The sequence below is a fragment of the Leptidea sinapis genome, chromosome 12 (genome assembly GCF_905404315.1).
Source record: "Leptidea sinapis chromosome 12, ilLepSina1.1, whole genome shotgun sequence".
NCBI lineage: Eukaryota > Metazoa > Arthropoda > Insecta > Lepidoptera > Pieridae > Leptidea > Leptidea sinapis.
The window spans coordinates 5850883-5872347 of NC_066276.1; the positions used below are offsets into that span (position 1 = coordinate 5850883).

General features: G+C 37.2%; 1 protein-coding gene across 1 annotated transcript; it reads left to right on the forward strand.

The window, feature by feature from the left end:
* The first annotated feature begins 2609 nt into the window (after window positions 1–2609).
* Window positions 2610–19482, forward strand: LOC126967160 (zinc finger MIZ domain-containing protein 1). The gene is made up of 11 exons (XM_050811618.1): window positions 2610–2972; window positions 3341–3490; window positions 9867–9993; window positions 11183–11969; window positions 12318–12450; window positions 12558–12768; window positions 13214–13551; window positions 14176–14323; window positions 14635–14967; window positions 15942–16145; window positions 16568–19482. Exons 3-11 carry the CDS (start codon window positions 9895–9897, stop codon window positions 16727–16729), a joined length of 2415 nt encoding a protein of 804 aa, XP_050667575.1. The 5' UTR covers window positions 2610–2972; window positions 3341–3490; window positions 9867–9894; the 3' UTR covers window positions 16730–19482.
* Window positions 19483–21465: the final 1983 nt, after the last annotated feature.

The following is a 21465-nucleotide window of genomic DNA, read 5'->3' on the forward strand; positions in this document are numbered from 1 at the left end:
CGGTAGAAGACACACAATGAAGCGACATCTCTATGCAGTGCCAATTAATTCAGCCTTTCGTAGAGCATTGCCTCCCCGGTCAAACGGATCGAGCTTGATACTGGGGTGCGCCAGACCAGAGATCACATCAATACTCCATGTGAGGCGCTAGAATGTGGGCCGGCTTGAAGTATTGTCGTGCTCTATTTATAACGCCCAACTTCTTCGAAGCCAATTTCCTTTATCTTCCAGGTGCATCAGCATCTGGATGTGTGGCGGTCCTCCACAGTGCGGTTTTGAAGGAGCTTTCTTCCACGTACTACAAAGCTGTGGAATGAGCTTCCTTGTGCGGTGTTTCCGGGACGATACGACATGGGTACCTTCAAAAAAAGCGCATACTCCCTCCTTAAAGGTCGGCAACGCTCCTGTGATTCCTCTGGTGTTGCAAGAGATTGTGGGCGGCGGTGATCACTTAACACCTGGTGACCCGTACGCTCGTTTGTCCTCCTATTCCATAAAAAAAAAGGTGACCACGGAATTGAGAATCGCTCGAAATTTCCTAACCCAGTATTCCGCTACTAGGCTAGGCTTTAAGGGACGTGTTGTCGTCTGTCGGAGAGCGGTGATACTACAAATGGATTCTTTTTTAAGTGATAAACGCGCAAACTTGAGGAAAATAAATAACGAAACCAATTATAAATTCTAAAAACATGATCACATAATCTGTAATATGTTAATTAAAACAGCTATTCAGACGTACTTTACGTTACTTAATTAAGCATTTCATGCATATTATGATGGCCCTTTAAATCATGCTTACAGTGTTAAATAAAAGTTTGAGATCGGAGTCGAATTTCGCTTTATGCAACCACCCTCCGCGTGATATTTTTGTTTCTTTTCCCGCATTTATTAGTACCCTCTAATTTGAAAATTGATTGTTGTAAATAGGTTTTATTTTATTATATTATTTTATAGTTATGGCATTTTTAATAAAGTTTTCGACATAATACCTACTCGTTAGTATCATAAAAATACTACTGACTGCTTATTACTGAAAGAGGGTAGCGCGGGGCCAGGCACGGGGCAGAGGGAGTGAGGTCAAGCTTGCTTAACGATGTATTAATACAATTGTGAATTGCACGAACGCACACAATAACAGATATTGTCAATGATTTGCTATCTTCGTGGCGTGTTTTTTTTTAGTAAGCGATGAACCATTTTTATTTACTAGATTAAAATAAGAGTGTATAAGATAATGTTCTTATAAGTAGATTTTCGTAAGAAAATTTTGTGAAAATAATAATATACAGGTTGTCCCAAAGTTATGGGACATGAAGGGAAAGTACCTTAAATATCGAAGATAGGCTATTTTACTGAAAGAAGACTTTATGTTATTTTTAAAAGTTAGTACTTCTGCATTCAAAGATTTTCTAAAAATTACTTGCCTCGTCTGGGAATCGAACCGACTTAAATGTAAAAAAAAACCCCTACTCTTATGATGCCAATCGAAAGAATGGCCAAAAACTAATAACTCCTCTTAAGTAACATATAATTTTAATACGCGTCCCAAGACGTGATGCAGTGAATAAGCGAATAATTGTAATTGAGATATGAAAACGGGATGTCAAAACAGTATATTCGAAATAACTACATACAATTTATGAATGGAGTTGAGGACATGCGGCGTTGGAACGCGGATGAAGCGTAGTTCTGCGCACGAGCCACTTTCCCGACTTTCCTGACAACGAAACGAAACCCTGTTGATTAAAAATGAAACAATTGCTGTTAATGAACTTTTAATATAATAAAATATCAATACTTTTACTAAACTAATACATCAATACTTTAATATATTATAAAAAATCATACCAAACAAATATCATGCAAATAGCTAAAGGCCGATGGAAGGCCTAATGATAGATAATAATGAATCAATACTGATAATGGAATAATACAACAGTTAGTACCTGAGCTGCGATAAGTAAATCAATGTACCTACATCTGTAAACAAAATAATTGTTGTAATGCTGTGTTGACGAAGGCAAGGACGACCCAGGACGAGTCACTTGTCCTTTGTAGTAATGCGCAGGTAGCGACTAAGGACGAGATGACACCGCCATTGTTTATCGCTGTTAATTATTATGCTTCAATGTAATCGACTCTTGTCATTCTCAAGATGCCAGCGATACTATTATCTTCCTATTAAATACATTCGTGTGACCTATGAATTATTATGACGGATCAGAAACATGTGTGTTTGCAGGGCGTGTGATTTTTAAAAGTACTTAGGCGAAACATCATAATGTTTTGATAACATTGGGACATTCATAAATTATAACGAGTTTCAGTTAAAGTATTTACAACGCGGATACGGTTACCTCAGTCACAGTATCGCGCTCAATTGAGGACCGTTACGTGAAATGAATTGTCGAGTGCGCGGGGTGGAGCATGGATTCAACATCATGACGGCGATGGCGCCCGAACTCGGCCGACTAGCGCACCGAGACGACGACATCAGCAAGGGGACGAGGGGGTGCGCCACTTTATCGCGGCGAGCTGGCAACGTCGCGCGGGGTGGGACGCCCCGCGGCGCAACCTCTCACTCACCGTCGCCGGCTCGCGACTCGCCAAAGGCAGCCAGTGTTACCTTTGACGGTCGGACGTATGGTTGTCTGATGCCCAGTGACGTCGACGTCGGCGCCCGTGCAACACGTCTATGATGTTACGATAAATTCAGTCGGGATTCGTGAGTGACTGATAATAATTATTTTATTATCATCAAACCTGGAACACAGTGATAAACATTGACCTTACCTTGGATTTGGATTTCGTGTGAATCTGTGAAGTGACATTATTAATACATAATAACATAAACAGTGCAGTGAATTATTACGAGTGACAATTTGGATTTAACAATTTTCAGTGCTATCAGTATATTTACAAATAAATATATTGAGATCAACAGTGTGACGGACCTTAGATAATTTATCAAGGTGCGTTTGATAATATTGACAAATTTGATTTTATAACGTTATTACGTCCAGAAATTGCTAATTAAAAAATATTTTACTCGTCTGAAAAAAACTGAAGGAAGCATGAAACATAAAATGAAATTTTCGTAATAACAACGAGACGACGAATTATTCATCGGGATTTTTTTGAAAAAGAGAAATAAATAGCAGAAAAAAAATCAGTCATTATTTTTGGTATTATGCGATAAACATTTGGCCGTAATCTTAAACTTTGAGTGAAACTGAAAAATCGATTAGCCAAACGATAAACTCAGAGACACGAACGCAATAGAAACTGTGTTGAAAGAATCCCGAGGAACGGAAAAAATAAAGGCTGTGTCGTCTTTCAGGTGATAAGAAGAAGCGACCAGAACGGATCATTCTGCTAATACGGCGGGGTATTCGGCGAGCACCATTCATTACCAGGGAGCCATAGCTCCCGACACGGGCAAACAGAATTCACTCCACGAGACAATAGGATACAGAGTAAATACGCAAAGGTACCTAATCAATTATTTTATTTAAAAAAAAACATAAAAATTCTAACATTGAAATATCGACAAAATTTTATTAAATGATTTTTTAGGAGAAATTATTAATGACCATTATATAAATCCCAAGAATAAAACAATGATAAATAATGTCGAGGATAGCCCAAAACATTTTATAGCATTGTTATCTTATCAAGAATAAGTTTGTTTACATTATAATAAACCCTAAAACGTGACTCAATTATTTTCACGTTATCGCTCATACAATACGCAAATCTATAAATCGTAATTTTTATGCTGTAAAGTGTAAACTCTATTTTATTATTAACAATAAAATAAAAATTCAATTTAAAAACATTTACCGCGATTAACGGAACTATATTTCAAGTTGACGCTAAATCCCCATGTCACTCATAACAAAATAATTTATACACAAATAGCTATGTAGATTGTGGATCGCTTGGCGCGCATCGCTGCAATAATTCTAATGAAAGAAATGAAATGTGTTCTTTCATTCACACGCGCAAACGCTTTCGGCGCCCGCTACGCACACAATAACAACTGAACAGTGCACTCACACCAACAAACGCCGACTCACACAGACGCACCCACTCACACTAACGCAAAGATGGGAATGCAAGCGGTGACTGCACTTTAGTTCACATTAAACACAAACAAACAAAACTTTTATCATTGACTTATTTAACTTAATGAATTAATATTATAATTAAATAATGATCATAACAAAAATCTAATTTCGATGCAACAATTTAAATAAACTGATAAATATTAAGCAGGTGCTCGGAGTAACCGACGTCATTGTTTTGTTCACCTTTTTCGGTAACGACAATGTTGATACCTCTATTGAAAACCAATAAGTTAATAATACCAACAAGGGGTCTGACGGGAGTGTGAATAGGGAACAGGAAGCTTCTCGAAAATTACAAAAGAAACAACGGTAACAATTTCAAAACCATTAAGAAATATATATACTAGTCTAGTAACAAAATGTTATGAAATACATCTTAGATTACAATGCTCAACGCTCATGAGTAGTCGTGGGAAAAAGTGTCAGTTCTTAACGGGCGTTCTGTTGGGGGCGGACCCTTAGCGGGCACTTCACCACGTGCTCAATGGACTCAGACGGAGCCCACAATAACCCAACGACGCTGCTGTTAATATGATCACTTTATTAAATTCTACAATTATTTATAACTAATCAAATATTTTTTGCTTACTAATTTAGCTATGATTCGTTATCATGTTTCTTACTACAAAAACAAAAACTTTCAAACAATCTTTTTATTTAGTGGCACTGGATGCAAGTCCATAGGCCTTTCAAACAATCTTAACCCTCAGGTAGCCAGCAATTTAAATATCCAAAAATACTTTCAAAGCAGATGCTAACTATTATGTTTAACTAAACTTTTATGAGCATTCTGGAGTCATTTGGTGATAGTTAGTTCGAAAATCAATGAGTATATTTTACCTGACAAAAATTTAAATTTTATTTTTTAAGTTACTCGTAATATGGCTCCATATTGACGACAAAGCTCTCGCTAACCCTAAGCGGGTAACATTGAATCACCCTCCAACCTTATTGTGTTGCAGTCACCCTAGAATGCTCGCCTTCGTACATAAACCCCCGGAATTCACTCCTTGAAGCATGAATCATTCCCACTAAACTAAGGGCAATCGACACTGTGCACATATTAATATTAATTTGTAGCTAATTATTATACAGAAAGTTCTAGTTTCCAAGAAAGAGTCTATTTTTATACTAAGTTTTTTTTTGTAATTTGGGTGTATAATAATCTAGCCTATCTGCGAATTTTTAAATTAAATCATTTAAATTTTATTCATCTTATTACAAAAACAATAAAAAAATAAACCATCTAGGATAAATTTCGCATCGAATGTTGGTAGTTTCATGTCGATACGATCAGTGTTATAGGCGTGAAAGAGCCTCAAACAAAGACCATTTTCATTATATATATAGAATTCTAGTTTCCAAGAGTCTATTTTATAGAAAGCATTTTTTTTGTTATTTTGTTTATAATAAATAAATTCCTAAATAAGTATAGCAAGCTTCGCGTAAGAAAAAAATATTTTGTATTACTTCATTATTGTATCCCATAAATGGTAACACTGATGTGATTTCCCTAGTACTTTTAATGACAAGATCTATCTATCCATAGTTATAGTCCAATGCTATCTGTCGATAGGTTATTGAAAACGGCCGTAAATCAGCTGATCTGTACGTTGCGATCGCCAGCCCTAATACTCGATTGATTGTATTATTAATTCACCCATTCTAAGGTCAGTATTCACAAACCGTTAGATCATGATCAGAATTAACACAGCGTTATGTAACTATCGATTAAAATGTATAGTTATATCATAATGCTGCTTGTGTGCGCACAAGCCACAATGCATGTGAAGTACTACTTAAGGGGAGGGGGTGCCGGGTGACCAACTGTCGACTTGTGAGGGTACACGCCACGTTTTCACGCTACACGATAGTAATCTATACTCAACTCACAATTAATACCTTATTTAACAACTTGTTTATTATTTATGGTACGTATTCTAGGAGGCATCCTAATACGTGATCCGTGATCAAGTGTATCTGTCATTTCATTCTTAATTGTGTGTTGAAGAGATGACATTATGAGATCACTGAGTATGTAATGACTAATGAGACCTCTGCAATATCACATTGAGCGGAGATAGTATTCTTCAATAAGCATTTGAAACCAATTAAATACATTTTCATAGTTCCAAATTTCTAAATGAATCTTTTAGCAATCTATGAAAATAGGGGACGAGACGAGCAGGACGTTCAGCTGATGGTAATTGATACTGCCCTGCCCATTACAATGCAGTGCCGCTCAGGATTATCGAAAAACCCAAAATTTCTGAGATGCACTACAACTGCGCTTGACACATTGAGACATAAGTTGTCAAGTCATTTGCCCAGTAATTTCATCAGCTACAGCGCCCTTCAGGCCGAAACACAGTAATGCTTACACATATTACTGTTTCACGGCAGAAATAGCCGCCGTTGTGGTACCCATAATCTAGCCTCCAAGTGCTAAATAGTAATAAATATTTATACCCAGCAACAAAGAGTTAATTTGAAGAAATTGATTCTACACGTGATTATTATCACTGCCAATTAGCTAAGAATTCACCTCGTCTGCGCAACTATCTAAAATTAACTGCAGCCTATGTATCAAAATACCTACACGATACTCGGCCATCTCTCAATTGGATGCCAAACACCTTCCAGCTGCTCGAAATAACATTATTCGTATCTCATTGATTTATCTTGTTACGATATTAATGTGAAATACATTAAATATTGTTGTGACTCTAGTGTTAACTTCCGATGCCGTTGACGAAGTAAGCCAAGTTAAAGAGCTCAATATCTGGACGATTTGCTCCTTGCTCGGAATTTTAAGAATATTTTTTAATGAAAATAAGGGACGACACGAGCAAGACGTTCAGCTACGTTACGCCCTACCCATTACAATGCAGTGCCGTTCAGGCCAAAAACCCAAAAATTCTGAGCGACACTACAATTGCGCTCGTCACCTTGACACATAAGATGTTGAGTCTCATTTGCCCAGTAATTTCACTAGCTACGGCGCCCTTCAGACCGAAACATAGTAATGATTACACATTACTGCTTCACGGCACAAATAGGCGACGTTGTAGTACCTTCCCATAGTCTAGTTCTTCCTGTGCAAGGAGCCTCCCATTGGTAAGACGTGTATAATACGTGAACTAAAAAAACTAATAGGATATCTGGATTGGAACCGGGGTCTTCTGCTTTCCGGATCACAAATTGTCGCATCTGTGCTATTATAGTCTTGTATATAGTAGCAAAATTTAACTTTCATATTCAAATATAAAACGTAAATTTGATTTCGATCTATCGCCCCCGAAATCCCCTGCATACTAAATTTCATGAAAATCGTTGGAGCCGTTTCCGAGATTCTTTACATATATACAAGAATTGCTCGTTTAAAGATGTAAGATTTAACACAATATTCGTCTCACTTCGTAGTTGAACATTCAAAAGGAGCTCAATATAAAAGATTTTTCTGAGAATCGCCCGAAAAGGGATGTGTGTCGGTCTGCATTGAGATCCCAAATATTTTGAACGCAGCGTAAGTGATTATTCGGATGTGGTACCAGTTTAACAAAAAGTATGCCAGGATACACTGGCTTTTTTGTTCGCATTATGGCAGCGGCAAAAACGGTAGAGCTATAAAAAGAAAGACAACTCGGGTAATTCTACCTAAGGACTGACCCTTGGAATACTCCATTACTAATTTCATTTAGGCGATAGCTTGTGAAGCTCATATATTCCTACTTAATATTATAAATGTGAATGTAAGTTTGTTTGTCACGCTTTCACGCCTAGACCAATGACCGATTTTGATGAAATTTATTATAGAGATAGACAAGAGCTTGAAAAGGACATGGGCTACCTTTTATTGCAATAAAAATATATGAAGGGTTTGAAATAGGGGATGGCAGTGTGTATGGAAATACGTTCTTATCGAAGATAAAAACATGAAAATTTGTATTTAGGCACTTGATAAGAAATAATGAAATATTTGTTTTAGCGTTTTTCAAATTTAGATCTGTGTGGGGTAAAAAAGGGGGATGAAAGTAGTTGGTAGCCAATAAAAATGTATTAACCACAGTAGTTTGCAGTGTACTATTTGCATAGTATTTAAAAAAATAAAAATTATTCCTAAAGTTACTATTGCTCGCGCACGAATTCGCGTGTAAAAGCTAGTTTAATATAAAGCGTGAAAATATTGTTGGTTCTTCATATAATTTACTTCTACACAAAATATTGTTGCACCATACAATTAACAATAGCAGCCCGTGCGAGTGTTTATCGGGACTTATTTCGAATGGGAGTTATTAGAAAGGGCTACACAGAGGCTCGGGAATTCGCCTCAAAAGCAGTTCACATGAGCCGATCTCCCACTCTCATCGGAGCACAAAAAATCAAACATCCCGAGAGAAACACAGGGGTAACAACGACTGTCGACCATATTGATTTTTTCTCACATTGTTCGTAATATAATAAAATCATTGCACGTTATAAAAAAGATCTTGCGTCAATAAAATTTGGGTTGAATATTGAGTCTGAGTTTATTAATAATCGACGCGTTAACGTGTGGAATGTAAATGTTCAACTCGGCAAGGCCATTTGCAATATAATAGAAACTCTCATATCGCGGCTGAAATTAAATTAAACAAGTCGATTTTATATTACTTTTCACAGCTTAGATGAAAACGAGGTACATACGTTCACGACCGGTTTTTATTAATGTCAGCGGTTTACATGGTGATAATGTATTAAATAAATATTATATTGCTGCTAGAGTTGTTTAGCGAAAAGTGAAAATATTATTCTGAATTGCAAACGATTTAAAATTAAATATGAATGAATGAATAAATTAAGCCAATTTGCAAACAACGATAGTTACCGTAATACTACCTAATCTAAATTTTTTTTTGTGACAATAAGGGACGAGACGAGCTGATGGTAATATATACACCCTGCCCATTACAATCCAATGCCGCTCAGGATTCTTGTTAAACCCAAAAATTCTAGCACTACAATTGCGCTCGTCACCTTGAGACATAAGATGTTCAGTCTTATTTGCCCAGTGATTTCACTAGCTACGGCGCCTTCAGACCGAAACACAATATTGTTTACACATTACACCAATAATATAGCCGGCATCCTGTGCAATGGAACCTCCCACTGTTAAAACTTGTAATATCGTCATATTTTTCTACGAATTAATACTTATATCAATATAATTTTTATATAGTCAATCAAAAGATTTTTATATCACAATCTTAAACATGAGCGACCGTTTCGGCCAGAAATCCTGTGTACGTAGAACCCACCATAATTTGGTGTTTGTTTATGATATCATCAGTCGATCTATTACTCTGGACGATACTCTAGGTATCCCTTTCGTCTTCATGTTACAAAACATATATAATGTACCGTGTTAAAACATCTGGCTGCGAGTTTCATCCCGAGACATGCGTGAAAGATTTCGTGACAGTGATTACACCTGTGCCAAACAAATCTGAACACAACCACAGGCACCTCTACGTCTTCTGCTTTCCGGATCACCCATCTGATTTATTCTAGTGTTTAGTCTAGTTTCTCATTAAAACACGGATAAAACTACATTTTTTAAATTGAAACCTAGCTAGATCGATTTATCGCCGCCAAAATCCCATGTATACTAAAATTTATGAAAATCGTTAGAGCCGATTGATACCTGCCGGGCGTCCCGTGACTATTTTTTTTTTAATTTTAATTGTGTATCGGCAGCTATGGGTGCCACATTGGTCCGGGCGCGATGAGCGGCGGCGGCGAGAACGCGCAGTTCGGCGCCACCGCCGCGATGGTAGCAGCGGCCACGACGGCCGCGATGCAGGACTCGCAGCCCTTCTCGCAGGTACGCAACCATTGCATCTCTATAAGGACTGATTTACTACTTTCAGTATCCCACAGTGTATAAGTAATAAATACATGTACCTAGGCATTAAAACTGTCGGGCAAGAAATAACCCAAACTAGCCTGAAATACCAGGACAAACTAACAACCCATGTCAACGAGCTAGCCAAGTCTTTGAGCGGTAAGGGTGGCATCCAGTTCACCAGACTTAAGAGACATGACATCACAAATCTCAGCAAAAGATATAAATAATAAATGGAGAGTTTGATGCAAAGTAATTTTACATCAATTTCGGGCTCTCGAACATGGCTCTTGGAGAAGATTTATGCAGCCAAAACAGTGGCTTATTGTTTAAACTAACAGATAGCCACGACGCAGAAAACCAAAATAAATAAAAAGGGACTGACGGGAACCCTATTTTTTATGACAATAAGGGACACGACTAACAGGACGTTCAGCTAATGGTAGACTCTCAAGATTGTTGAAAAACACCAAAATGCTAAGCAGCACTACAACTGCCCTCGTCACCTTGAGACATGAGATGTTAAGTCTCATTTGCCCAGTAATTGTGTGCTAAAATAATAAAATGACTAATTCCAAAAGGTTTTACGAAAGTATTATTAAATGACATAGTGTTACATCTTGTGCGATGGTACCCTTCGTGTGCGAGTCATACTCGTAAATTACCGGAAATAGACAGGAACAGACCGAACAGATGGTACACCGAACGAACATTTTCGGCAACACATTTACCTCGATCATCGATAGGTACTCGTTGTGAAAGAAGCATTATTTTATCATCAGGTCTCTCATCTTTTTCGTAGGAACTGTTTTATTAGTCCTTTTTCTGAGCCATCTCCGATCTGATCGTGAAGTGTACAACCAATTAGTTCACCTATGGACGTGCTATTGTCCATCCAGTTACTTTTTAAATTTGGTAGTCAATCTAGCTTCTCCCATCATACAATTCCAAACCACCACAATACCTTCTCTGTCTATCGCTACCTCTATTCAAAAAACCAATTTGAGCAAGTCTGAATGATGAAGGAAACTGCTTAACTATCCCGGATTTTAAAATCTTGGCTGTTCAAAGTGGTTGTATATTGTATTCCCATTGCAATATTTTTTTTAAATAAAATAAATAGCTTTTAATTATATTTTTGTTATTTATATTTATTATTTTATTACAGATGCAAAATTCCATGAATATGGGCAACCCCCAATACAGTGCGATGAACGGCTACGGTCAGACACGCAGCCATAACCCAGCGATGACGGGAATGGGTATGGGCGGTAATGGTGGAATGAATGGAATGAACGGGATTAATGGGATGAACGGTATGGCCAGTATGGGGCAGATGGGAAATGCCTCCATGAACGGAATGAATCCAATGGCACAAATGGCCAATATGGGAATGCATGCAAATATGATGTCCTCACAAATGGGCCCTGGACAAATGGGTGGTTCTACAAAGATGGGACCCGGTGGTTATCAAAGGCGACACACGCCATATCCATCGGGGACAATGATAATGGGAACGAGGAAAACCCAGTACATGGGTGGTCAACCAGGTTTTGCCCCAAACCAGTACCCATCCGGCTATGGCGGCCGGCCGGGATTCCAAGGCCAATACCCACCACAACAGCCATTAGGCCCAAGCGGAAACTTCGGGCCAACCATGCGTGGAAATATGAGGCAGTCTACTCCAACTTATTCAAATCAAAGTCAGTATTTTAATGGTGGAGTGCCTGGCCATTTTCCGCAACATCAGAGCGGCGGAGGCCAATATGGCGGCCAATACAGCCAGCAATTTGCACAAGAAGTGGCGATGCGAACAAACAGCTATCAACATAGTCCGGTGCCTGGAAACCCAACGCCGCCCTTGACGCCAGCTAGCAGTATGCCGCCCTACATAAGCCCTAACGCTGACGTCAAGCCTCATTTTAATGAGCTCAAACCACAGATGGGCATGCAAAGTAAGTTCTAGATTATATTTTGTGTTGAAACTACCCTCAAGTACGACGACCCATATAGCCGAATGATTAGTGACCCTGACAACTAAGCTAGAGGTCCCGGGTTCGAATCCCGGAAATTGCAATCATTTATATGATGAATATGGATGTTTGTTTCCGAGTCATGGATGTTTATGTGTATTTATCTTTATTTATGTAAAAGTGTATTGTATTAAATATATCGTGGTCTTGTACCCATAGTACAGGCTATGCCTAGTTTGGGGCAAGATAATTTGTGAAAAAGTGTGTCAATATTATTTTTATTATATAGTCACATTCGAATGATTGATTACATCACTTACCTCTTTTCAGATGATGAACTTCGATTGACATTCCCTGTGAGAGACGGAATCATTCTACCGCCATTTAGATTAGAGCATAACTTAGCTGTTAGCAATCATGTGTTTCAACTAAAACCGACAGTACATTCAACATTGATATGGAGGTAAACGTTATAAGATGAATTAAGAGTTAAATTGATACCTAGTAAAATAAGTTTGTCACTTTTTGCAAATGTAACAGGTTTTTATATACAAGATGGTCTAATTTCAGATCGGACCTAGAGTTACAACTAAAATGCTTCCACCACGAAGACAGGCAGATGAACACGAATTGGCCGACGAGTGTACAAGTTTCGGTGAACGCAACACCATTAGTAATAGATAGGGGCGAAAATAAAACATCACATAAACCATTGTACCTGAAAGAAGTATGCCAACCGGGCAGAAACACCATTCAAATAACCGTGTCTGCATGTTGCTGTGTAAGTAATTAATTAAAATATTGTAAAGATATAGAAAATGTATACTATATTCATGTCATCAAATCAAAATCACTTTATTCATGTAGGTCACGAAAATGACACTTAGTATCTACCACTACTTCGTAAAGAGTTGATCTAATGAAAAGAAGTAGCAAGAAACTCATTGCCACTCTTTTAAATCAAGATTTACATTTTCATCGTTTTACAAATCAAATCAAAGTAAAGTGATACAACAAACGACAAATAGTCAATGCCTTACACGAGTAAGTCGAAAAAGTAAATGTATTATTAATACAAAACAAAAGTTGTTGAGTACAGTAGCTGCATCGTCCACACACACTGTAAATAAAGGCATTTTGCGAGCATTTTATAAGCGATTATAAAAAAAAAACTTTTAAGAGTCTGAAGCAGTAAAGCATTATTTTAATAATTATTTTCTTTTCAGTCCCATCTATTTGTTCTGCAATTGGTCCACCGGCCCAGCGTGCGAAGTGTTTTACAAGGATTATTAAGAAAGAGATTACTAACAGCAGATCATTGTATCGCCAAAATAAAAATGAATTTTAATCAGACGACATCTAGTGGTAACGGACCGAATACTCCTAATGATAGAGATAGTGTTGAGCAGACCGCTTTGAAAGTATCTCTAAAATGTCCCATCACGTTTAAGAAGATCACATTACCAGCGCGAGGGCATGAGTGTAAACACATACAGTGCTTCGATTTAGAATCATATTTGCAACTGAACTGCGAGAGGGGTTCATGGAGGTGTCCTGTTTGCAAGTAAGTTGACATTGTTTCTACTGTTACTCATAGATTAACGGCCATTCCCAATATTCAGTCTATCTCCGGTTGTGACCTACTTGAGATAAAAATCGTAACTATCATTGACTTTTCTGTCCCAATAAACTTATCGACTGTAACGCACCTTATCCGTACACGCTGTCTGTCAATGGGAGGACGTATAGCTTACCAGCGATAGAAGTTTGTAATTTATCTCTATCTATAGATAGTATATTGGGTATGGCTAATGTATGTGGCGTATGTGCTAAGATTTATGGAGGTGATGGATTGGGACCTGCGGTACTCTACAGCTGTGACTCCATCTACCAGATTTAGGAGAACGTTCAGCTGATGGTTATTCAAACGCTCTGCCCATGACAGTGTCGCTCAGGATTTTTGAAAAATCCAAAAATTCTGAGTGGCACTACAGTTGCGCTCGTCACCTTGAGACATAAGATGTTAAGTCTAATTTTCCCAGTAATTTCACTAGCTACGGCGCCCTTCAGACCGAAACACAATAATGTTTACAAATTACTGCTTCACGGCAGAAATAGTTCCACCACTCATAAATAACAATTTGATATTTAAAATTTAGAAATTACTAAATAATATATGAACTTACAGCAAACCAGCTCAGCTTGAAGGTTTAGAAGTAGACCAATACATGTGGGGGATACTGAATACCTTGAATACTTCGGATGTGGATGAAGTTACGATCGACAGCGGAGCGAATTGGAAAGCCGCAAAATCTTCAGCAAACACTGGAATGAAGGTAGGCTTTAAATATCTTATTCAAAAGTTGTCTTACACGCAAAACTTGGAACAAGATGGGACGAGACGAGCAGGACGTTCAGCTGAAAGTAATTTATATGCAGTGCCGCTCAAAATTCTTGAAAAACTCAAAAATTCTGAGCAGCACTACAATTGCGCTCGTCACCTTAAGACTGAAGATGTTATGTCTCATTTTCCCAGTAATTACACTAGCTACGACGCCCTTCAGACCGCAACACGATAATGCTTTCACATTACTGCTTCACGGCAAAATGTGAAGAATAGAAAACTAAAATTGATGTATTATTGCAGCAAGAAGATGACAGCAATGATGGCAATGTCAAGCGAAGCAAAACTGTATCACCTGGGTCAATGAATATGCCTACAATGAACAACTGGGACCAAGCCCTATCTCCGTATCTACCTCCGGACATGAACACTATAGCGAGCGGTTCCATGATATCATCATACAACCAGGGCGGTTCCAACAGGTCGAGTGGCTCCAACAGCCAAAACTACGACTATGGCTTGACAAACGGCCCTGGCAGCAATGAATATGCGGGAAATGGGCCGTTGTCACATCTCAACGAAAGTGTCAACTCTTTGGACCCGCTAAATGCAATGGAAAAAAGTTTAAATGAACAGGTAAGTTTTGTACAACACTCATAACTTAGCATAAAAATTAAAATTAGATAAATTTTGTTAAAATTAACATAATTGATGTGCTCAATAGAGGTAATGTTAATTTGAATACCCCATGTCACTTCTGTCGGAATAATTAAATAAATAATTTTTGTTTAAATTTTAACACATTGGAATAAAAATAAAAAATAGATATAAAGCATTTTTCGTACTTTTAAATTAACGTCATGAAAACAAACCACAAACCTGACTTAATTCACCTGACAGCTGTCAACAGTGTCATATTGACAACAAACAAAATGGCGCGTAACCGAAAATCGTGACTATTTGCTATAAAATTTCTCTCATGAATCGATAAAGAAGCTTCACTTCAAAAAAAATATTTTACTAACATATGTCTTCTTATAACTTAACATAAACAATAATATTTTCGGAAAATTAAGATAATTTATTTGTCCCAACGCTTTGCGTAACTCTGCAGTGTGAAAATTTTTAAGGAATTGTTTAAGTTGTTGATCAAAATCGGTTGTTGCATCTCTTAGTAGTTTTTGTCAAAACAAATCCAATATCCAACATCTGTTGTTGCTGTTGATGGACAATTGTCATTTGTTTTTATATCATTGCCATTATGGTGTAGAATGTTGAAAAAAAGTGTGTGTATACTTATGTATGCACGCAAGAAGTTAAAATATTTATTCCTCGTGCTATTCTACGTTTGTAGAAAGAACAATATTGTAAAAATCTTGCAATGATTGCTTTGACAATTCATTATTAAATTACGAATACGGCTGTACGGGCTTGAACCCTTTGCCTATCCTAATAATAGACGAAAAAACCAAAAAAATAATAACCAACTTCACCTTGTTACTTTTGCGTTACAGTGATGCGCGCGCATCGTACAATTTCACTCTTATCATATTTTCATAAAGCGCCTAAAGAAGTATAACTTCAATAATAATAATTATATCTTTCTACAGATGCCACATACCCCGCATACGCCACATACTCCTGGATCAGCCCACACTCCTGGGGGAGGTGGTGGAGCTCACACCCCAGGGTCCAGCCACACACCAGGTCCACCTTCAGTTGGGCATCACTCCTTGAATGATGTCGACATTCCTGCAGATCTCAACTTTGATCCGGCCGCTGTCATCGATGGTGAAGGGACGGACAATCTCAATGTAAGTTTCAATTGTTTTTTATTAATCCTTTAGATTTCAATCGTTTTAGTGTATATATTTACCATATGTATTTATATTTACCACTCAGAAAACAGCGTCATTGCAATCAACAGATTATCGGCCGTTTTCAATAACGTATCTCTAGTTAGGGATACATTACTATCTTAAGTCTTAAGAAATGCTACTAATAATATATAATAAATAATACTTGAGACATAAGATGTTAAGTCTCATTTGCCCAGAAAGTTGACTAGCTACGGTGCCGTTCAGACTGAAAAACAATCCTGCTTACACAGTACTGCTTTACGGCAGAAACAGGCGCCGTTGTGGTACCCATAATCTAGCCGGCGTCCTGATCAAAGAACTCCTCCTCCCAGTGGATATGGGAATATTTTTGTTACAATATCGCATTTATTTTTCAGTTGCTGCCAGAAACGAGCGTAGATCCTATGGAGCTCCTGTCGTATCTAGACGCGCCGGCTTTGGGTGAACTCCTGGCAACTCCTCCGTCGTCCTCATCTTCGGCAGGGTCGCACCCGCCGCGCGCGACCTCCTCTGACGACTTGCTTGCTCTGTTCGAATGAGTGCTGGGCATCTGAGTATCTGATGCGTAACCATCAGAATATTCAACTCATTCAAAGGCCTACAGCGGCGCCTACTAAGCTCCTTCTAAGGAGTCCAACATTGTGATACTAGATTTTAGTTCCTTCTCCACGAGTGTCGGTTTCGCGTGTCGCGGCACGTCTCCTGAAGGTGTTCCGATGTAGCCAAGCTAACTGAATCTCTGCTGACGGCTGACGCGTGACGTCACTGTGGGGTCACCTCACTGTCACGTCGCGGCATGCGATGTACCCAATCAAACGGTACGCAGCGACCTTGGAGAATCTTTCATAGTTATAATTATTAGGTAAAGGTTTGAGGCTCGGGCCGGCCATAACCACTTCGGTGAAATGTATTGTATAGTTCCTTGCGCCACCGTCACTACAAGCGCGGCGCTTCTGAGCTCTTAATATTCTAAAGAATAGCTTAAATAAATTAAAAGTAATTTTTAAATAAATTCATCTTCTTGTTCAACATATAATGATAAATTATAGCTAGTGTAAATAAAAGATTTAATTGTTTGAGCGCGCTCGTAACACCGATTGTAAATATAAGTTTTACTTTAGGTTACGGTGCTTACAAATTATGCTAATGAGTATTATGGTTGCCAAATTAAACTGGGTTCACTATAATATTCAAATGCTTAAAGTTTTCTCATATAATTCTGCATTTTTAATATTAAGTAACATAAGATTGATGAGTATGAAGTTACTCGCTTATTGGGTGATATATTCTAATTCAAGTTATTTGAAATCCATACGTAGAATCTAATTGGTTACAGACTATTGTATATGTGAGTGCAAAACGAAACTGTTAAATTATTTTGCGTTAAATGTGATTTGATGAATGATAGAAATATATTTTAATTTCTATTTTTAAGAGAATAAACTGTATTATTTGTAAATATGATTTTAGCTAATTAAGAATATTATATTATGATCTAGCTATATATTTAGAACATGGCGGATACTTATATGATGGCCAGTTTTAGTGTAGTAATACTAAATTAAAAGATATCTACACATGGTTTTACATGTATATAATATACAAATGTGGTTTTATTTAATTGTTGGCGGAAACAACCAGAGTATAGATAATGAAATGATTCTTTGAGTTACGACAATACATCGTTGAAGTAGGCAACTAATGTATTAGTAGAAATTATACAATAATATACTAGATACCAATTTAATAAACAGGAAATATTATAATAATTAATGATCTTTTATTACAATTATACATACATTTATCTATACTCTGAAACTTAAACAAACTTATTTTTCAGTACACAATAGGCAATTTTTCATCAATTTGGGCTCATCTATTATTTCGTAACAGATATTACAGTTTGCAATTTGATTTGTGATTTGTTGTAACGTAAAGCAATAATTAAATAAATATTTAATTCCATAAATAATGGATTTTATTTCAAAATAGCTTTATAAACTGTTATGTTACTTAATGAGATCAGCGATGAGCGTTAAGTTGACTAGAAATGTACTTAGAACTTACTTATTTCACATATTTTCAAATGTAGAATTTTTCATAGTAAGCTCGCAATTTTGTAATAGTATTAATTGTCAAGACCGTTTTATTAAAATCATGTAGTCTCATATTAATTGGCAGTAACAATGTCACCACTGTTTGTGTCAATATATTTCAGGTTATTATTAAAATCTTGGATTAAGGATTGGTCTCCGCTGCGCTCGAACTAGATACCGCACTATCTAAGAACAATAGCTCTTTTATTGCGGCAACTAGTAGATGCTCGTGTGCGTGGCATCTTGACACTCAATGGCATCTGTCAAATTTTGTAACATACGCTTCGTGTTATTTTACATTGAAATTAATTAAAAGTTTGACAGAACATGACAATTTGACACGTCGATGTCACACCGTGTTCGCCACGAGACTGGCTCGAGTACGCCTACGGGCGTACTATTAGTTGCCGCACTTTACGAATATGCCTGCGCTATCTAGTTGGAGCGCAGCGGAGACCAATCATTAATCTAATATTAAAACATTCTTTGTAAAATTAATCTCGAATTTTCTCACTATCATTGTAGAACTGGTGATATATCGATCATTGTAACACCACCTTTATAAATAACGCCTCTAGTGTAAATCATCCATTACAAAATCATAAAGTAAGTATTTCTTATAAGCTGTGGTCAATTATAAAACGGACATGTTTTATGGTTTTTTGATGGTATTCAAATAAAAAGTTTCAAGTTGATCACCGCTTATATACTTTTAAGGGACCTTCAATTCCAGTTAGCTAGTTCTATTTATTGTAGTGGTGATTGCTTTTGGATGGATCATTTAATTAATATTTGTGTGACCAAGTGATGATATTCACCTGTTTTAGGTGAAATTATAGCGTTTTTATAAAATATAGCATATCACAGACAATCAAATTCAACAATGCGTGTATGATCCATCCAAATGTGTAAAATACAATATATTTTGTTGAGTATTAGTATTACCTGGAACGGACTGCTGTGGATTTTGTCGTAACAACCTCAAGAAATGTATTAAAGCATTTGGAAATAAGTGAAAAAAGAAAATGAAAATTTTGCAACCCATGACCATAATAATTGAAGCCAAATTGTATTGTAGATGAAGATTCGAAATGACTAGATATCTGGTACCTACTGATGTTTTCAAAATATGTAAAATGAAAAAAGAAAACGTAACATTTTTATGTTATTAAAAATAAAATGAATCTTAAAAATTATGTATTTGTTTTACTCTTTTTCTACAGTAGATCAATAACTAGTTTAAATAAATTTAGTTAATTTTTTGTATACATTCTTAAGAGGAAACATATTTTAGAAGCAATGGCCACGTGTTTGACGAACCATTGGTTAAAATGAAATCACATGTTAAACTTTTTAATTTACAACACAATGCATATTGTATATATTTACAATACATGCTCAATACAGTTATCTATAACGTTTCACATCACATCATCAGCCGGAAGACATCCACTGCTGGACAAAGGCCTCCACCAAACATCTCCATGACGATCAGTCCTGCCCTCATCCAACCAGATCGTCGATCCATCTTGTGGGGGCCTACCAACACTGCGTCTTCCGGTACGTGGTCGCCATTCGAGGACTTATCTGCCACACCCGCCATCTGTCCGTCGAACTATGTGCCCTGCCCACTGCCACTTCAGTTTCGCAATCATTTGGGCTATGTCGTTGACTTTGGTTCTCCTGCGGATCGCCTATTCCGTTATTATATTATATCATATAATTTTATATTAATAATCGTCATTAGTCGGTACCGACTATATTTAGTGCGGGGATTTGGGTAGTGGACGCAAAATGGGAATGGAGGCTAATAAACATTTCAACCGAGAACACCGCAATATCCGTAACATTCAACTAATTGTACAGTTATCGATCTTTTCGACCTCAAAAAATCGATTCTCCGTCAATGGTGCCCCGCCATACAAGCCGTTCCCCAAGCAGCCTTATGTAATTATTTTGTAGCGAGAACGGCGAATGCTACCACAGGTAGGGTAATAGTAGGGGATAAAGTACGAAATTGCTGTTTTATTGTAATAGGTACTTTGAATTGACATAGAACCTTCATGGTTAGAGATTTTTGAGTGAAAGTTCTTCTTTTAAAAAAGGTGCAACATACGATTATCGACTATCAGTTGTTTTTTTTATTCAGCTTAGACAAGAAAGATGGATACTTCGAAAACTCGAGTAATTTTTAAATACGAGTTCCGACACATAACTAACGCGGCAGCAATAGCTCGCAATATCAATGTAGCATATGGAGAGGGGACTGCTAATGAAGGTACTGTGCGATTTTGCATTAAACGCTTTCGTGATGGAAACTTTCATTTTAAGAAAGAACCACGTGGAAGACCGTCCGCCCACACAGGAGTATACCATACCAACAATATTGAGTCATTTGCGTCAAATAAAAAAATATGAAAAATGGGTGCCTCATGATTTGACTGATCTGCAGAAAGAAACACGTATTGAAACTTGTGTTGCCTAGTTGAATCGATACAGAAATGAATTCTTTACGAAAACCGTAAGCGAAAATTGCAATGGCTGACCCCAGGTCAACCGCCGCAACAGTGTCTAATGTATGCATGGCTTACCAATAAAAAGGTGATGGTAACTGTCTTGGTGGTCTCAGCATGGTATTATTGACTATAGCTTTCTCCGATCAGGTCAAGCTATAACGGCAGATGTCTACTATGCCTGAAATACGAACAATGATAGCAAAACAGCCCCGACTCATGAATCGATCTTCACCATTATTCTTGTTAGAGTAAAAATGTTCTGTGCCATTATTGCTCCATGATAACGAGAGATCTCCTGCAGCACGAGAATCTGTTTTAACTCTACAGAAACTGCAATAAGAAACCATTCGTCGCCCTCCGTATTCGCCAAACCTTGCTCCAACGGACTACCATGTTTTTCGTGATTTGGACAATTTTCTACGTGATAAAAAGGTTTCTGCTCAGGAGGCACAAAATGCTTTCACACAGTTTGTCAAATCTATAATCTGGATCACCACAGTTCTATCGCAAAGGCATAAATGACCTTCCTATTAGATGACAGCAATATATAATGGTAAATATTTTGATTAAATAAATATGTTAAATTAAAACAAAAAACAATTTCTATTATTCAGTACAAATCGGCTATTTCATACTCTAAGTTTAACCCCTATTTTAATGTGA

Excerpts from the sequence above, each read along its gene's own strand:
- LOC126967160 (XM_050811618.1), top strand. The coding sequence starts at position 9,895 with ATGAGCGGCGGCGGCGAGAACGCGCAGTTCGGCGCCACCGCCGCGATG. Across the intron at positions 9,994-11,182 it reads ACTCGCAGCCCTTCTCGCAG|ATGCAAAATTCCATGAATAT; the intron begins GTACGCAACCAT and ends ATTTTATTACAG. Across the intron at positions 16,146-16,567 it reads AAGGGACGGACAATCTCAAT|TTGCTGCCAGAAACGAGCGT; the intron begins GTAAGTTTCAAT and ends TTTATTTTTCAG.